At 41.9% G+C, this 20,177-nt stretch overlaps 1 protein-coding gene across 2 annotated transcripts; it reads left to right on the top strand.

The window, feature by feature from the left end:
• Window positions 1-12,556: 12,556 nt before the first annotated feature.
• On the top strand, window positions 12,557-17,086 carry LOC147193308 (ADP-ribosylation factor-like protein 4D). Of its 2 annotated transcripts, none has more exons than XM_086133527.1 (3): window positions 12,557-12,743; window positions 13,733-14,318; window positions 16,248-17,086. In XM_086133527.1, exons 2-3 carry the CDS (start codon window positions 13,875-13,877, stop codon window positions 16,410-16,412), a joined length of 609 nt encoding a protein of 202 aa, XP_085989653.1. In that variant the 5' UTR covers window positions 12,557-12,743; window positions 13,733-13,874; the 3' UTR covers window positions 16,413-17,086. The 2 variants fall into 2 exon arrangements, with proteins under 2 accessions (XP_085989653.1, XP_085989652.1); XM_086133526.1 differs by having other exon boundaries at window positions 12,557-12,747.
• Window positions 17,087-20,177: the final 3,091 nt, after the last annotated feature.

Genomic DNA, 20,177 nt, shown 5'->3' with positions numbered 1-20,177 from the left:
TTGTTGTTAATTTCACAATCAAAGTGTGACTTGTTTTCCAAATGGATATCTATGGAATTTAGGGTCAGTCTCATGGAAACTCTACAATCCAGAAAATAGGGCCACCCTTAGATTTGAACAAATCAACAAACAAATGATGGTTGCGCACAAACATTCAGTGTACGAGTGTTGGTGTGTCAGAAGTCTCGACGGGAGAATCGCTGCACTTTAAAAGAGCCCAATCCAGACTCATGAAAAAAAGAAAAATTGTATACCACTAACGCAATATTAATCTTTATGCCCTGTTTGATTTCCACTTTCTTTCCTTTTCTAATGTACATCAACTTGCAAAAACCTCCCCAACTATTTATTTTGTTTTTTGACAGGGGGTGGGATGGTCGTTATTTTTAATTGTAACTTTTTTTGCATAATTTTGAAATACTGTAGTAAAATAATGTACAACATAGATACAATTTCCAGGTTTGCACACAAAAAATAAAATCCACAGCTACAAAAAAGATTCCATTAATTTTTCACGAGGATCTGGGTGCATGTGCAGTTGTTATGAGTCACTAAAACATCAAATGAACCGTTCATGTCTGGTTCTATGACCAAGGAAGTGGCATTGTAATTAAGAAGCATGGACAAACAAATATGATGCACCACCAGTTTGTCCTTTGTGGAGGTCCATGCTCTACTTTGATATTCTGTCATCATTAAAGCATCACTAAGACTGCAAATCAAATTGTATTTGGTGTCTGTTTAAAAAGTACACCTTCACTTGAAAATACAAGTTTATGTTGCAGAGGAGACGTACAGTCCAGTAGTCGAGTTATCACTGGCTTGAATAGTGTTGAAGCAAGGTTACCTTCGGTTAGGTAACAGAGAGTGCCGCCTCTGTCTCACCACTGCTGTGTGTACTGCAAAGACTGTAAGATGAGTACATGATTCACTGTCAGGTACAATCACACGAATTAATATTTGAGACAGACTGTGATACCCACTGTGTATCTATTGGGGATTTTGCCGCTGTGGCGGATAGGTGCTTTCAGCAAACTTTTACAATAGGGACACTGGTATCCAGCTGAAAATGATAAACAGTGTGACTTTTGTAAGTATTGGACATTTTTCTGAGAATCACAAGGCACAGTACCTGTTTGCTCCTGTGATGAATTTGATTCCGTTTTTTCACAGGTATTCTCACTTTTTTTCACCAGCTATAAAGATAAGCAGGTTGTTGGTTAAAGCCATTAGATGTTGTTTCCATTTTTACGAACTAAACCTTGAAATTCATGATAGGTAACAACTTTAAGTGAAGGCAACATAAACTCATGACAAAAACTCCTCACTCGCATGTCTATGAGCAAAACCAACAGGATACATGTATTCTGTCTACTGTTCACAATGGAAATAAGGTTGACCTCGTGTACTGGAGTGTCACATGTCCCAGCTCAGCTCCACTCTTCTTTAATAATAAACTATACTAAGCAGTGTTGGCTCACCAACAGCAGACTCAATGACAATTTACAAAGAATGAGTGAGTGACACCACCTTGGTGGTCCTGAGACTCTTCATGGATACAGTTCAAGACTAACATGATTTTAATTAATCATTTTTTCCATTGCCTTAAAGCAATGATTCTCGAAGTGTTGGACAATACTGTACCACACGGCTCTCTCCAGTTGTACAAAATTCCCTATTTTCTCCTTGCTTCCTAATTTACAACAGGCATGTTTAAACTCCCTTTAGTTAGGACCCTACATTTAGTTAAGGCATCTGTCTGGGCACCCTGAAAGCAGAGGACCCCAGTTATTTTGGATCTCTGCAGTCCATGTGGAGCACATCACAAACATAAGCACTGAAATGCGTTCTTGAGGAAATAAGTTTATTTTCTGTATATACAGTGCAATATTGGTTCACGTACCAAAATAATATTGAGTTAGTATTCGTCTGTGTTTAGTTAAAAAAGATTGTTTTAAAAGCCGAAATTCGGTGGTTAAGCGAACAGTAGCCTGAGGAAATGGAAAATGATGTACATATAAGATAATATGCTGTATGTTGAATTCTATCTGCTATACTTTCTTTACCTTTATACTTATCGTAAGACTATGTGTATTACATCCCTACAGATACCATTCATCACAGCTCTTGTTTGTGTCTGCCATAAAATTCTACATAAAACCCATCATAAAATGCCGTCAGGTGTCATTCTTTAATAACTCTCACCGGAGCCCCGCGGCAGGCAATACCTCAACACCCTTTGGAATATACAGTTCTCACCTTGATTCAATTATAATTTTCACACAAGTGGTGGATAAAGAATCACAGAATTAAGTACATACATGTTTTACTAAATTTAAAACATGAAATACAATTAAGTATTTTAGAATCTAGGCTGTTTTTTTTCATAAGTCACTACAGTCAATTTTTAAGCACCTGTTTAGTTTTATTTAACTTTTATGTACAGTATCTTATTTTTAGAGGTCTTTATTCAACATTAATTTTTGTGTGATTTTTATTTAACATTTACAGTATGTGCAATTTATTTTAATTAGATCATAATTTAAAAGCATTTTTTCCCCACTTTCTTAGATTTAAGTGCAGTGTTAATTTGCAAACTTTGCATGATGTACAGTGACTTACACATATGGTATACGTTTTAGGAATGAACACTTGAGCCTTAATGAACACTTGAGCCTACTACACTCCTGTATTTTAATGTAATTTTGGAGATCTAAGTCCTTTTTAGGTGGTACTTAGTGTGAAAGCTTTGAGAACCACTGCCTCAAAGTATAAAACAATAACAATGACTCACAATAACTTTCAAATGATTGCAACTACTACTGTATATCAGATGCGACGGCACGGTGAGCGACTGCTTAGCATGCCTGCCTCACAGTGCAGAGGTTCAGGGTTCGATTCCGGCTGCGGCCTTCCTGTGTGGAGTTTGCGTGTTCTCCCAGTGCCTGCGTGGATTTTCTCCGGGTACTCCGGTTTCCTCCCACATTCCAAAAATATGCACGGCAGGTGAATGGAGCACTCAAAATTGTCCCTTGGTGTGAGTGTGAGCGCGAATGGTTGTATCGTCTATGCGTGCCCTGTGATTGGTTGGCAACCAGTTCGGGTGTCTCCCACCTCCTGCCCAAAGACAGCCGGGACGCTCACGACCCTTGTGAGGATAAGTGGATCAGAAAATGGATGGATGGCTATAATGATAATAATAATAAGATAAGATATCCTTTATTTGTCCCACACTGGGGAAATTTACAGTCTACAGCAGAGAGATTGTGGGTAGAAAGAAGAAAAACAAAGTGTTTGCATTCACAGATATAGATAAGGTGGCTGTGCTATTTACAATTGTTTTTCCACATCATTTTATTTTTTATTCAGCAGCCTGACAGCAGTCGGTAGGATAATAATAATAATAATACATTTTATTTATAAGTGCCTTTCAAAACACTCAAGCACACTTTACAATCACAATAAAACCACAGATAAAATTATAAATAATAAAAGAGATTAATTTAAAGTGAGTGAGTTCGCTCAGAGCTTGGTTTTGCAAGATGCTTATTTCTACCATAGTTGAGGATGAATATGCTCAAATATTAGAAGTAAATCCCTTCATTCATTCATTTTTCGATTCGCTTATCTTCACAAGGGTCGCGGGGGGGGGGTGCTGGTGCCTATCCCAGCTGTCTACAGGCAGTAGGCGGGGGACACCCTGAACCGGTTTTCCAGCCAATCGCAGGGCACACAGAGACGAACAACCATCCACTCACACCTCGGGACAATTTAGAGTGTTCAATCAGCCTGCCATGCACCTTTTTGGAATGTGGGAGGAAACCGGAGTACCCGGAGAAAACCCACGCAGGCTCAGAGAGAACATGCAAACTCCACACAGGGAGGCCTGAGCTGGAATTGAACCCGGTACCTTCGCACTGCGAGGTCGACGCGTTAACCACTGGACTACCGGGCCGCCTAGAAGTAAATTATTGTCATAATTTAGGGACTGTATACCTGCTGCTTGTCTCTAGCCAGCCTTCGATCCAGAGCACTCTGACGTCGTCTGGCTTCCCAATGCATTGCTGACATTTCGACAGCACCTGAAAGCAGGTAACAGGACATCTTCCGCATACTGATTAATGTCCAAAAGGTTTTCTGTGCATTCACATATTCTTGTATATTTTGTGGGAGAAGATAAGCAGATAAATGTACATTGTATGTTATTAAATATTACAAATACATACTGTTTTTCTGTTTATGTATCTTCTGGAACTCAAAATGCTTTCCAGTCACTTCATCAGCCATTCACACAAAGATGAAGAGAATAGACAGTACTGTCTCGAGAACTGAACCTGATACCTTGTGCCAGGTACCTGACAGCCGCACCTCATTTCAAGGGTGAAAGAAAATGTCGTGTACAGAATTGTTTTTCCTCTCTCGCCTCGATCCCCAAAGGGTGTGTGTTTTGCGACAACCTTGCAAGGCATGTTGGCGTGCCTTTGAGAAGTCTGTCTAGTGTCTTGTCATCTCTTGCGACAGACCTCATACCACAATGCAGAAGCTCTCTCATAGTTCGATTTCAAAACATCTACATGTCAATGTACCAGCTTTGATGTTATTTCAAAAGTCAATGAAGGAAACACAGAGGTAATAGATAGCATTACATTCCAAATATTACTCAAGCGATCTCAAATGAAATTATGTACAAGCATCAGCATGTTATTTAACTTGTTTTCATGAGACCATCTAGGTTACAGTTAGTAACACCCGAGCAAATCCCAAAATAAATAAATAAAAAATAGTGAATACTCACCAAGCTTCCTGGTCTGCAAAGCGAACTATCACAGCCTCTGTAGGAGATTAGTGGAGTCTGAGAGAGCCATGTCACTTTACCCCACTCCTCTTTCTGACCTCTATTAGTGGAACGTGCTGGCAACTTAATGCTCTCTTCAGCTGCGTTGATTAGACAGAGAAAGATAGGGCTGGATAAATCATGGCTGAGTTGCACTGGTAATTGTACCAACCTGCCTTTGTAACTCACTGATGGCAAGTCTTGTTGGCTATCATGTATCGAAGGGCACCAAAGATTGATTGTGTTAAGTGGATTTGAGACATCCTGCCTTCTCTGGAACAACATCGGATACTTTCTCAGGACTGTTTTTATGCATATAAAATATTTAAAACAATCATTAAAATCTTTCACAATGCATATACCTCTGGTGACTGTTATTGTCACCTCAGATTTTTTTTGTGTTTGTTTTAAAATGTTTTTTCCAGAACAAAAAAAATATAAATGGGGGAAATTGGATTTCGAAACTAAATTTTATGTGCGTGCGGTCGCGCATTCACTACCGGCCTGGAGGAATTGGTGTCAGCTGTCTACTGTGAATTGTAATGGCTGAGGAATTCGGGCACCACATATCACAGTAACTGACAGTTATTTTGCACTTGAATACGGGGAGTTTAGAATAATCTTGTTTAGGGTAATCTTGTTTAAGGCTTATCAACATCTCACAAGTTGTGTGCAATATTCATGACAGTATCTTAAAAAAAATAAGGATCCTATTTAACTGACAGAACCTTTTGTGTCAGCCTTGGCTGCTCTGAGTCATGCACTGCTCCCCTGTCATGTGGTGTTCCACAGGGCTCAATTCTGGGGCCTCTGCTGTTCTCGCTGTATCTGCTCTCATTGGGTTCCATCTTAAGGAAACATGGTATTCCCTTCCACTGCTATGCAGATGACTGCCAGATCTATGTCCCACTGAGCAAAAAAGACGCCTTCTCATTAAGGCCACCTCTATCCTGCCTGGAAGAAATCAAAACCTGGATGGCACAGAATTTCTTGAATTTCAATGAAAAGAAGACAGTATTTGGTCCCAGTGGCCCTTGTTCATCCCATCCTGTAGACTTGGGCCCCCTGTCTCCTTATCTTAAGTCTCAAACTTGGGCCTTAAACTGGACAGTGATTTCAAACTTGACCGGCAAATTGGTGCCGTTGTTAAATCCAGCTTCTTTCACCTTAGACAGCTGGCCAAAGTAAAACCTCTCCTCTCTCATGAACACTTTGAGACAGTAATTCATGCCTTTGTCACATCTCGGTTCGATTACTGCAATGCCCTTTACTTTGGAGTCAGCCAGTCCTCCATTAAGCGCCTTCAGCTGGTCCAGAATGCCGCTGCCCGCCTCTTGCCTGGTACTCGTAAGAGGGAGCGCATAACTCCTACTCTGGCATCCCTTCACTGGCTCCCCATACATTTTAGAGTTATTTTCAAGATCCTCTTATTTGTTTTCAAATCTCTAAATGACCTCGCGCCACCTTACCTCTCTGAGCTCCTCCGCCCCCTCACACCTGCCCGGCGTCAGGTCTGCGCACCAGACATTATTAGAAGTACCAAGAACTAAACTGAGGCTCAGAGGGGATCGAGCCTTTTCTGTTGCTGGTCCCTCTCTCTGGAATGACCTCCCACTGAACATTTGGCAAGCCTCCTCGCTGCCCATCTTCAAAACCCTCCTCAAAACTCACTTGTATTCTTTGGCATTCTTGTGTTCTTGGTTTTACTGTTCGGTGCTTTCTACTGTCTTTATTACCGATTTGTTTTACTGTTTATTGTATATGTTAAATTGCTCCATGTACAGCGCTTTGTATGCAGCGATGGCTGTTCGAAAGTGCTCTATAAATACAGTTGAGTTGAGTTGAGTTAAAAAAAACATGTATTTCACAGGATTATTTGTTGAATTATACAATTATATTATATATAATAACAATAATTCCTGCATGATGCCAATTATATCAATTTAGTGGATCATAAACAGGACAGCAGAGGAAGAAAACTATGATTTACAGTATACACTATATTGAAAAGAACCTCATACTTCATGGGAAAGTGCTGCTCGTCAACCAAATGGGCTTCAGGTTCCAGAGGCTCAAATTTGATTTCAATTATTATACAGTGTAAGTGAAATAACGAATGACCAAGAAGATTGATGCCATGTTATTGCTTCTGTCCTATTTGTAATGGCCATGAGCATGCAGACACAAATTAAGGAGGCCCAACAGAGGGTGTACAGTGGGGATGGTTGTAAAATAGTGATTTATAGTCAGGAATGTGCTGACGTGGATGAAACTGCTTGTTTTGTCGTCTTGAATCAACTGCACCAAACCAGATGGAGTGCACTATTGACTGTTGTTCATATTCTATCTCAACTCAGTTGATATTATGCCCAATATAACATTGGCATCAAAACAGAAGCGCGGAACATTCAGAAAGATTTTAAAATCTAATTTAAAAAATAAGAATTCGATTGATAGTTTCATATCGTTGATAAAGGAAATTTCATTGAATGCTCATTGCTCGTAAGGCGGCACGGTAGTTGACTCATTAGCACGTCTGCCTCAGAGTACAGAGTTCCAGGGTTTGATTCCAGCTCTGGCCTTCGTGTGTGGAGTTTGCATGTTCTCCCCGTGCCTGCGTAGGTTTCCTCCGGGGACTGCGGTTTCCTCACACGTTCCAAAAACATGCATGGTATGTTCATGGAGCACTCTAAGTTGTACTTAGATGTGACTGTGAGTGGTTGTTCATTTATGTGTGCCCTGCGAGTGGCTGGCAACCATACAGCTGCTGAGACTTATTACCTCACGGGATTTAAAAAAAAAAAAAAAAAAAAAAAACATCCATCCATTCAACTATTTTGTTATTGTTACAAAGAAGTCCTTCTTTTTTTTTATTTCATTGAATAAATCACCTTCAGGTGGTTTCAGTGTCCAGGATGAGTTATTCATTGATGAAGACCCAATCAGAGCCTCATTTGTGTCTGAAATTGATGCATTCTGGAGTCTAAAAGGTAACAATTGGTTTTCATGAAAGGACAATGTCGCTTTTGTCTATACTATTCGGAACATATACTATACTGACAGGATTAATACCATCCATCCATCCATTTTCCGAACCGCTTGATCCTCACTAGGGTCGCGGGGGTTGCTGGAGCCTATCCCAGCCGTCTTCGGGCAGTAGGCGGGGGACACCCTGAATCAGTTGCCAGCCAATCGCAGGGCACACAGAGACGAACAACCATCCAAGCCCACACTCACACCTAGGGACAATTTAGAGCGTCCAATCAACCTGCTATGCATGTTTTTTTTTTGGAATGTGGGAGGAAACCGGAGCACCCGGAGAAAACCCACGCAGGCCCGGGGAGAACATGCAAACTCCACACAGGGAGGCCGGAGCTGGAATCGAACCCGGTACCTCTGCACTGTGAAGCCAACGTGCTAACCACTGGACTACCGGGCCGCAGGATTAATACATTTATTTAAATATAATTGCACTACTGAAACCATTTTCTTTTCCTAAGAGTGGACTAAAATGTCATCACATTTTGTTTATTAAACAGGTGTCAGGACCAGGTTCAGAAAGTAAAAACCTTGCCATTAGCCACAGATGCCTCTACTCAACCGACTGGTGAGTGAGCTTGTTTACCTGCCGATTGAGTCGAAGCACCTGTGGCTAAAACCAAACTGTGGGAGCGTTTTTATTTTCTGGAATTCTTACTGAAATAAGAATAAGACTAAAATTCTCTGAGTTTTGAATAAAAAATTAATAAAATGACATCTTGACACCCAGACAACAGGCGACCAATAACACCATTGGTAATCCGCTTCAGAACGGGTACGAAAAGCGGCTCATATTTCCCCTGGAAATATTAAAGAACAAACAAAATAAGAAAATAATTATAGATCAATTTACACCAAAGAATTCTTTTATGAATATTGTTTTTTACTCTCTCCTCACTTTCTTTTCATCACTAGTAATTCTTTTTTCCATGGTGTCTCGTGAGGGTTTGAACCATTTCTGCAATTTTCCGTATGATATGCGTCTACAATTACCGTATTTTCCCCGATTACAAATCGCAGTTTTTTCATAGTTTGGCCAAGGGTGTGATTTATACAGTACTCTGGAGCGATTTATGTGTAAAATTATGAAAACATTATTATTAAAAACTTATCTTATTGTATCGTTTCACATTAAACCGCAAGAGGGTGCTCTAGGCCTGTGTTAATGATTTCAACATTGGCGGTACTGTAATTTCAAATAATACTGCCGGTACTGAATAAAAACAACTGAGAAGGGCTGAACAAAAATGGCAACGAAAAGAAAATCATATTCTGCAGATTACAAGGTGCCAGTCGTGAAATATGCAGCCGAAAACGGTAACTGAAGAGCAGAAAGAAAGTTTAGACCATCCTGTCAGGATTCAGAAACGCTGCAATAATTGGAACAGCAACTGAGGTAGACTCCGACGAAAGAGACGTTGAAATGGAAGCGCCGCATTTTCTACCTACCGGGTTGTTTAAAAGTGACACAGAGGTAAAGATTTCGCTGGATTTAGTGATTTGGAGTGACACTAATGGGTTGATAATTTTTTTAGCGTGTTCTTTATGTTATAGTTATTTGAATAACTATGATTATATTATGTGAATATACTAGGCACGTTCTCCGTTCGTTGTTTATGCGTTTCGTAACGTTAGCATATCATACATTTATTCAGCCTGTTCTTCTCCATTTTATTTTTATTTGCCTTTCAAGATGGCATGTCTGTTCTTGGTGTTGGATTATTTCCAATACATTTCCCCCCAAAATGTGCCTTATACTCCAGTGCGACTCATATATCCTTTTTTCTTCTTTATTATGCATTTTATGGTTGGTTTGATTTATAGTCCGGAAAAAACGGGCATTCATTTTTTGGCCTAAGTGTTTTTGAGGTTATGGCGTTACACTTGTCTGATGCGAGCAGTGTAGGATCGATTCCATATCAGTGACGATTTGAAAGTGGGCGTGTATGGTTCTTCGTCACTGTGGCTGTGTCCAAATTCTCAGACTGCGTTTTTTTTTTACCCCCAAAAATACAACACAACCATCAGATAATCCAATTAACATTTTTTACATAAATACATACCAGTAAAACAAAAATAAATTCTATATTAAAATAAATGACTAAAATGATCATACAAATAATAAAGAAAATAAAATTAATGTAACCGGTTGTGTCCGACTATGTTGTGTTTAAGAATATTGACGTCACACAGCAGGATTTCTTGTATTGGCGACGTTTAAGATAAGATAAGAACCCCTTTATTTGATCGTCTCAATCACAAATCTGACGAAAATAGGAGAAAACAACGTCCTCCCGTCATTTCAAGTGATACAGCGTGCCCCTACACAAATTATATGGCACAGCAGTGAATTAAAAAACTTCAACTTGTCAATTTTAAAAAGCTCAAAAAATGCTTTTACCTCCCATCAAGAGGAAACGGGGAGCGTCAAAGGTTGTACAGTACTGTACAGTACTTAAAAAAGGCAGTGCCACATTAATTATTGAAGTAGAGGAACACACATTTTTTTCCACCCTTTGATAAATGAGAAGTCAAGATGGCGCCCGAGTAGGCAGCCGTCAGCAAGTGCTCTCATGAGCCTTGCTTTTTTTTTGTTGTTTTTGTGTTTGTTTTGTCACTTTGTGTTGTTTACGTCGTGTGGACCTGATGTGGACTTTTTTCAGCATTTTTTGGCCACGACATTCATCAAGGAGGAGACTCTGTGCTCGGTGGTTGCGCCTTCTCGGCAGCATGGGTATACCAGCACTGTTTTTGACTGGGAGGAATGTCGGCGCCATTTGACTGTCGTTGCTGGACAGTCCCGGGGCGCTTGTGTCTTGCGCCTGTAATGGGCAGCATTTTTCACAGCCCCGCTTTGTTCAGCGGAGAGATCGGTGCTGTTGAACGGTCTGCGGCTGGATGGATGTAAGTCTTGAGGAGCCGACGATGAGAAGAAAGGAGCGTTAGCGCGGAGCGCCGATGCGGATTTGGAACTGGGAGTCGCGGCTTGGAGTTTGAAGCGGATTACGTGGGACAGGAGAAGTGAACTCATCTCTTTTCGTCAATGGACGCTACAGCTTCGTGTTTGCTTTCAAAACTTAGCTTGTAGCAGACGTGTGCACATTTTCAGCATGACGTCTCTGATCCACTGGTGAAAGGACACTTTGATCCTCTCCTCTTTCATCTATAACTGCTTCAGACAACAAAGTGTATGCAGAAAAGTGGTGAAGACTGCACGACTGTCTGTGTCCTATGTGTTGTGTTGTGTTATTTTTGTTATTTTGACTTCAAAATGGCGCCGCGAGAGTGGCTGCCTTTCAAGCAGCTCCTATATTTTGTTGTTCTACTTCTTCCTTTCATAACTTTGCTGCTGTGAATTGGGAATTTCTCCATTGCGAGACTAATAAAGGTTTTCTTATCTTATCTTTTCTTATAATAATACAGTACAGTATTTTTTTACTGGCCGTGTTACATTACAAATAAATACAATACATCTTTATTTCTTTCGTGCTTTCATTGAAACAAAGCGCTTTACAGAATGGCTCAAATTAAATAACAAAATACGGTAATATAACACAACATGTAACATAAGACATGCAATCGTAACTACTATTCCTGCATACGTCATGTTGTTTGAAGTGGTTATAGATGAAAGAGGAGAACATCAAAGTGTCCTTTAATTTTAAGTGGATCAGTGACGTCATGTTCAAAGCATGCATGACGTCTCACACGTCTGCTACAAGTTAAGTTTGAAAGTAACCAAGAAGCTGTTGCGTCCACTGACGAAAAAAGAGATTGGTTAAAATATAATAAAAACATTATTCCAAATCAGGCAATCCACTGAACATCGTTCACATACATATACAGACATACATAATAGTATAACAAAAATAGTTAAAATGTTTTCAATTGCAACAGTAAAAATGAAGAAAATAAAAATAAAAAACATCTCTCCAAAACAGAGATATCCCTGAGCTACTCTTTAAACATGTCCGAATGTAAAGCAATTATTGATCAACATTTTTTTATTTGTTTTTAGATCGAGAGTCTTAAAATAATTATCTTCCTCAAACAAAAATAATTTTTATAACGGGGTGGAATTCAAAACTTTACCACGCAAACTGCTTTCACGGCCACACTTCCGGGTCATAAGGCGTCACTTCCGGCCCAGGCATACAACACACTGTGTGTGCGTGCGTGCGCGTGTGTGTGCGTGCCCTCCAATTGACTGGTGACCAGTTCCGGGTTGAGCGCGACTTTCGCCTTAACCCACATGCATTAACCCACAGATTGCTCGAAATGTACTCAAGTACAGTGATGAGGTATTTTGTAAGTCATAGCTTCCCACCACTGTCAATAATTAGTAATATGTTTTTTCTTTTCATAAAAATGCCATTTACTTTCAGCGGTAGACTTCAAGACCTGACCTGCACTTTATTTTGGATACGACAGATGGTGCTATTGCTTTGCTTTTTTTTCCATGTCGAAATGCGCTTCTGCTGTTTAAAAAAAAGTTTTTCTCTTTAAACCCTGCCTGTGGCAAATGGCTCACAAACCACGACACGAAGATACAGAAGGGGCACTATGCAACAAAGGCTCGTGTTATTTCGACCTGTCCTGAGCTGTGTGACGTTTGATATTTTTTATCCTTTGTCGGACACCGTGCACACGTGACGTCAGAAGCTGGCGGGGGCGGGCTTTTTTTTCCACTGCTGCCGCTTCTCACTTCATTTCGACTCGTTTACTTTCTCAACCACGCGTCAGCAGGAGGTCGAGTGGAAGACGGCTGCTCTCTTGAAACGCTGGAGTTATATTTGTCATTATTAACAGAGGACTGAGGTATTTATTCCTGAAGAATCCTGCAGCAACTATATATCGTGTGCAAGTACAAGTAGGTGAGTAGCGTTTCTTTTATCCACGAAACCTGGGAAGTTATTTTTACTTGAAATATCCATATGATCACCGGCGTTACACTGGTATATTTAATATTGGAAAGCTGGTTTGAATCGACATTTCTTCCAACAGTTGTCTTTTAACTTTTAACTTCAAATGTTCAAATGTAGCTTTTCCCTCCTTTGCACGTTACAACCACAACGCACATTTTTATCAAAGTGAAGTACTTGCCCCTGCAACGTTTCCTTTTTTTTTTTTTTGTAAGTATGAGCCGGTATATTAAGACGCAGTTGGGCGAGTAGGCGTTTATTGGTTTTGCAACCCCCACAAAGAGGTCAGTGTCATTTAATCGGCGTTTGTTTAAGGACAAGGCAAAAACTAGGCTTAGAGGTTGGCCGTTGGGGACTGGCCGTTGGGACGTTTCTGAGATTTCTCATTGGAGTAAGTAGCTTTTCAAAGGCAGACCAAATAGATGGTGTTTTTCTTTTTGGCAGTTTGCGACTAAGTCATGAACGGATCACTGTTGACGGTCAACGCGCTATGTTTGGGAATCATTGGAAAATACACGCCTCCAAACAGCGGTTTTTTTTGTTTGCTTTGAAAGGATAGAGCAAGCTTCGATGTGTTTTATTTGGGTAAAAGGATGGATACCACAAAGTGCTCGGATCAAAAGCGGTTTTCTGACGCGAGTACATGAAAGTAACAAGCAGCCTTTGAAGATCTCCACGCCCCCATGGATCGATAACCAATGAAACGTGATGACAATTTATGGTACAGTATATGCAGGGGGGGGGGGTCATTTTCGGCGATGACGTCCTCACTCTTCCGAGCACTTTGCATATTTTAACATACTTTGGGCACTACAGTAATACCCAATTTAATTTTGTGCCATGGTGCATATGTAGATAAATTTGACAAATCTGTAATTGGTCAGCACTGTTATTTACAAGCTGATTATGTTTTCCTTCCCACTCTTTTCTCTTCCAGTCCTTCGAGTGACTGAAGTTACTGCAGTCTGCTGTCCCCAGGCCACACAGCCCTTTCTATCCCTTCACTCTTACCCTCCCAAGGAAAGTCGGACAGGAGTGGAAATACCAGGGTGGATTTTTCCAGTGGTCTGGACACAAACATGGGCAACCAGTTTACAGACATTGCTCCCAACACCACTTTCCTCCCCAACCTCCAGTCCTTGCACATTGTTGTGATTGGTTTGGACAATGCAGGGAAAACCTCGCTCCTCTACAGACTCAAACTGCGGGAATTTGTCGAGGCCATCCCTACCAAAGGCTTCAACATGGAACGCATTAAAGTGCCCATGGGGAATTCCAAAGTCAACACATCAACCTTCCAGGTGTGGGATGTTGGCGGTCAGGAGAAATTGAGACCGCTCTGGAAATCGTACACTCGAAGGACTGACGGCCTCGTGTTTGTGGTGGATGCAGCCGAGGCCGAGCGAATGGAGGAAGCGAAGATGGAGCTTCACAGGATCAGTCGGTCTGCTGAGAATCTTGGGGTGCCTGTCCTGGTTCTGGCGAACAAACAGGACCTGGAATCAGCCATGTCAGCTTCAGAGGTAATCCATTTTTATCCTGTACATTTCTTCATTGTGTTACGATTGCGATGATTGACATGGCCATAATCATAAAGCGATGCTGTTGCTGTGTGTTTACGCCACACATATGGATATGCAAGCAAAAATGGTTCCGTTTATCATGATGGGAATGACCTGCATGGAGTTCAGCAGTTCCATTTTAGAGGACAACATTTACTGTGTTTTAATATTAGCATATATTGTAGCGTGTGATGTATAGCTTCGGCAATTATCACAAAGTAGAAGTTTTGAACCACTTAATGAGAGATTTAAAATAAGGGATTTTTTTTTTTTCAGGTAGTCTAGTCAATACAAAAAAAACTTGGTGGCTCATGTTGCCAAATACTGTTATTGCAAGTGTTTTCGCCATTGTTCAGGCGTATGTAACTGACTGGTTTTGACAACGGCGGTCTCTTCATGAAACTTCAAGAGACGTAATTACAGCCCTGTTTTAGGTTTTTGCCATGTAAACGTTCAAACTTAAACCTTAAAGCACGAGTTCGCAGAGGCTATTTCTTTTCCTCTTTTTTCTTGAAAGGAGTTTTTTTCCACACTTGAAAACTGTTCCTCGTTGTCCTATTAAAATGTTTCAGGCACACTTTGGACAAACTATGTCAGGAATCCAGAATGACAACATTGTCCTCTTAACAGCCCTTTTGAAACAACCGGTTTTGGGGTGTGGTTTTATCTCCTGCAACTGACCCCCCCCATATGCAGCACTTTGAGTCAGCCCTGGCTGCAGAGCGCAATTCGAGGTGTGGTTCCATGTGAAACGTTTGACCACACGATTCTTGACCTCAAAGCACCTTTGTTTTTTTTGTTGTTGTTTTTTTTCTTTCATATTTCCATGTCGGCTTTGATGATCCCCCCCCCCCCCCCCCTTGACTGCAGTCTTTACTGGGGGACATCTGGCACTACACCCCTCCCACTCATTTCAATGTGGAGGACGTCTTTCGACCATCACTTTGGTGGAGCCCACTGGTCTAGACCGGGGGGGGGGGGGGGGTTCACCGACCTTTTTGAAACTTGAGAGCTCCTTCTGGGCTACCGATTCATGCGTAGGGCTACCAGTTTGATAGTATGCACTTTTGAAATAAATTTGCTCAAACCACCTCGATTTCTAGGTGATTGTGAGGAAAGTTAGAGAAATGTGCCTTTACACCCTTCCCCGCACACCAGTGTCAGTTTCAACATGGCGCAGTTGAATGTGTTCGGTGTACATAGACAGAGAAACTAAAGCGCTGAATTGTCCCAGGTCTCTTTAGCGCTGAATTCATTCCTTGGTTTAAAAACAAAGAATAAAAGCAGCAAAATTATATTTTGTGTTTGAGGTCATAATATTTATCTCATTTGTCTTACAGACTTTCAGTCTTTCGGACTTTAAAAAGAGCTGAAAAATCCACTTATGTGGTTTGGTGTGGATATATTTTTTTTAAACAAATGTGTGGATGATTTTTTATTTTTTTTTAGGGGGGGTATTAAAAAAAAACTGGCTACTTGTAGACAAGGCCTGAAACTAAGAAAAAAAAGCAAGTACGAAGCAAGCCCCAAAACACATTGAAAGAACAAATTTATATTTTCTCTATAGGAGTGGCATTTCATCACCAGGCCGCCAAATTACACATGCAGCCGACAGACGCATCACCAAGCACAAATTTGCTCAGAGACACCTTTTTGCTAACTGGAACCTCACAAAATGTTGTTTTGTTCATGCAATTATGTTCATATCTCATATCTGCTTTGTAAGAAAATTGAAGTATTAAAAAAAAAAAAGTATCATGAGGAACGTATGGAAGAAAAAACACTGCTCTCGATGAGCGGTATCATCTGAGCGTAAAATAGGATTGGTCGTTGTGATGACAAGTGACTTACCAGCAAACATGTGGCTAATGTTGCGGTTTCTCCTCTCAGGTGGAGAAAGCCCTGTCGCTCCATGAACTGAGCTCCGCGACACTACACCACACTCAAGGCTGCTCAGCGCTGGATGGTCAGGGCCTGCAGATGGGCCTGGAGAAACTCTATGAGATGATCCTGAAGCGGAAGAAGGCACTTCGACAGAGCAAGAAGAAGAGATGAGAAAGCTTTTTGCTCTTGATGGCGTTCGTGTTGATGGGAATGACAGCGGAAATAATGCCACAAATTAGGAGGAATGCAGTCCCATTTGTTGAACAGGGACAGCGTCAAGGAGGACTTGCTGCCCAATACCCGCAGAGGATGGGTACCGTTCTATGGGGACAGACGAATTTGAATCTGTGCAATATATGATGAACACTCACTGACGGTCTCACACCAGTATTGAAGGATTTGTTACACTTTTTTTTTTCTAAACCCAGTAGTTTCCGGGTCATTTTGTTCACTTTATTATTTATGTTGCATGCGGTCACCTAGAACATATTTGGGACTATTTTGGAGGGGGGGGAAAACACTGTTGAGGAAATGTTACTCTTTGTTAGAAACTTTAAACTGGTCAGTATTTGCAATGTTGGTTGGCATCTGTCACCAAAAAAAATGAAGATAGTGCCTTACTGAGGCGGCAGAACGGGCGGACGAGGACTGACCAGATCTTGCACGTGAAGCTGTGTTCCTCCTCCCACTCCCCTAACCCCCCCACACCCACTTGACCAAAATTCTCACAGTTCGGTGTTTTTCAGGATTGGTTTAGTTTCTTTGCTAAAATACTACCAACAGCTTGTTTTTATATCTTGTTTTGTACAATGTTGAAAAGTTAATAAATTATTGATTGCATTTGGTATTATCTGTCGTATTCGTTTCATTACTGAACCTTGAATGTTTTGTGTAATTTATTGTATGAAGCAACGCACTTCCTAAAAGCATGTGCGGTTATTGGGAGCATGATTTCGATACGAATGGTGAAAGTTCGAGTTGAAGTCGACTTTTCCCCTGATGACATTTTTGTATATTATTTTCAGTACAGTACTCGATCAAAAAAATAATCACAGGACTGAACCCCCTAAGCCAAGTAATCACCAAGACAGGCTATGGATACCGCCTCAGAAATGGAGCTACAATCAGTCACCTCCTCTACATGGATGACATAAAGCTGTATGCTAAGAGCGAAAGGGACATAGACTCCCTGATCCACACAACCAGGATCTACAGCAGCGACATCGGGATGTCATTCGGGCTTGAGAAATGTAGTTGGATGGTGACTAAGAGAGGAAAGGTAGTCCGCACTGAAGGGGTCTCACTCCCTGAAGGAACAATAGCAGACATTGAGGACAGCTACAAGTACCTCGGTATACCACAAGCCAATGGCAACCTCGAACTGGCAACAAGGAAAGCGGCTACGGCCAAATACCTCCAGCGAGTGAGGCAAGTCCTAAGAAGCCAGCTCAATGGCAAGAATAAGACCCGGGCAATAAACAGCTATGCCCTGCCAGTGATCAGATACCCTGCAGGAATAATAAGGTGGCCAAAGGAAGAGATTCAGACCACGGACGTTAAGACCCGAAAGCTCCTAACCATGCACGGAGGGTTCCATCCCAAATCCAGCACCCCAAGACTGTACGCAAGCCGAAAGGAAGGAGGCCGGGGACTAGTGAGTGTGAGAGCCACTGTCCAGGATGAAACATCCAAGCTCCATGAATACATCAAGGAGAAGGCTCCAACGGATGACGGACTCACAGAATGTCTCAGACAATGGGGAACAGAAGATGAGGCGCTGGAAGAGGGACCATCATGGGAGGACAAGCCCCTACACGGGATGTACCACCGGACCATAACTGAAGTGGCCGATCTCAAGAAGTCCTATCAGTGGCTAGAGAGGGCTGGCCTGAAGGACAGCACAGAGGCACTCATCCTGGCTGCTCAGGAGCAGGCCCTGAGCACCAGAGCCATCGAGGCCCAGATATACCACACCAGACAAGACCCAAGGTGTAGGTTGTGCAAAGAGGCACCTGAGACGATCCAACACATGCAGGGTGTAAGATGCTGGCAGGGAAAGCCTACGTAGAACGCCATAACCAGGTGGCTGGCATAGTCTACCGAAACATCTGTGCGGAGTATGGACTGGAAACCCCAAGGTCAAAGTGGGAAACACCTCCGAAGGTGGTGGAGAATGACAGAGCGAAGATCCTGTGGGACTTCCAGATCCAGACTGACAAGATGGTAATGGCGAACCAACCAGATATCGTGATCATAGAAAAAAGGGCAGAGGAAAGCCGTTGTAGTGGATGTAGCGGTCCCAAGTGATGGGAACATCAGAAAGAAGGAACATGAGAAACTCGAGAAATACCAAGGGCTCAGAGAGGAGCTGGAGAGAGCCTGGAAGGTAAAGGTGACAGTCGTGCCTGTGGTGGTCGGAGCACTCGGGGCAGTGACCCCCAAAGTAGATGAGTGGTTGCAACAGATCCCGGGAACAACATCGGACATCTCAGTCCAGAAATGTGCAGTGCTGGGAACAGCAAGGATACTGCGCAGAACCCTCAAGCTTCCTGGCCTCTGGTAGAGGACCCGAGCTGAATGAGGGATGGACACCACCCGAGGGGGGGGGGGGGGGGGGGGGGGTGAGACGAGGAATTTATATATATATATATATATATATATATATATATACATATTTTAAAATAAATTCATGGATTGTCACTTGTACATCATTTTTCTACATATACAGTCGTGGCAGCACTTTCGATTTTTGAATTCATATCAAAATCATAGACTCCCTGATCAAATTTTCGATTTTTGAATTCATATCAAAAATCGAAAGTGCTGCCACGACTGTATATATAGAAAAATGATGAAGTGACAATCCATGAATTTATTCTAAAATGTAAGGGAGCGCTTGGATGAAACTTTGTAGCATTTAATGCTATGTGCATCTTGGTGGTATTAATGACCATACGTGAGTGTTTCAATAGTACACTAGTCCCACCTGCTTTAGTTCTACATTGTTGTCCCTCACTTCTCTTGCATTCATTATGCCTGGCAATGTTTAGAAGAAATAACTGCCATGTCATTTTCCAGTTGGACAAGGTTTGATTGGCGTTCTGCACTGACGCTCCTTTCTTCTCATCGTCGGCTCCTCAATCCGTGCATCCATCCAGCCGCAGACTGTCCATCTGCACCGACCTTTTCGCTGAACAAAGCGGGGCTGTGAAAATGCTGCCTACTTTAGGCGCAAGACACAAGCGCCTCGGGGATGTCCAGCAACGACAGTCAAATGGCGCCGACAAATGGCGCGTGCGCTGCCGAGAAGGCGCAACCACCAACCACAGATTATTCTTCTTTGAGGAATGTCGTGGCCAAAAATGATGAAAACAGTCCACATCAGGTCCACACGGCGTAACAACAACACCATGTGACAAAACAAAGACAAAAACAACAAAAAACGCAATGCTCTTGAAGAGCACTTGCCGAGGGCTGCCTATTCGGGCGCCGTCTTGGAAAAAAAAAAACATAACGGTCGTGAGTTTTGTTCCTGCATAGTGGAAATATAGACTTATCAGAAAACAATAATGTATTTGAGTGTTGTTGTGAATAGCCTCAAATGCAACACTTGCATTTGAGGGTTTTTAAAGGTTCTTTCATGACTCCTCTCTCTGTACCTGGGCGGACAGCTTTGTTTCCCATTGGTGGCCAGTATACACGAGAATCAAAGAGCTCACACGCTAGGTCTGTCATGAATATTTCAAGAATAAATGAAAGCAAGGCCGCAGGCAGGAGAGACTACACACACACACACACACACACACACACACACACACAGATATTGACACACGCACACGCACACGCACACACACGCACGTGCACACGTACACTACAGAGCTAATCATTTCAGGTATGCTGAAATGAGCTACGTTGACATGTTAATGTCTCAGGTGA

Source organism: Hippocampus guttulatus, chromosome 16, assembly GCF_054856545.1.
Source record: "Hippocampus guttulatus isolate MCC_2025c chromosome 16, RoL_Hgut_1.0, whole genome shotgun sequence".
In the NCBI taxonomy this organism is placed as follows: Eukaryota; Metazoa; Chordata; class Actinopteri; order Syngnathiformes; family Syngnathidae; genus Hippocampus; species Hippocampus guttulatus.
Note: the sequence above shows the minus strand (reverse complement) of the source record. Positions and strands in the feature narration are given on the sequence as shown.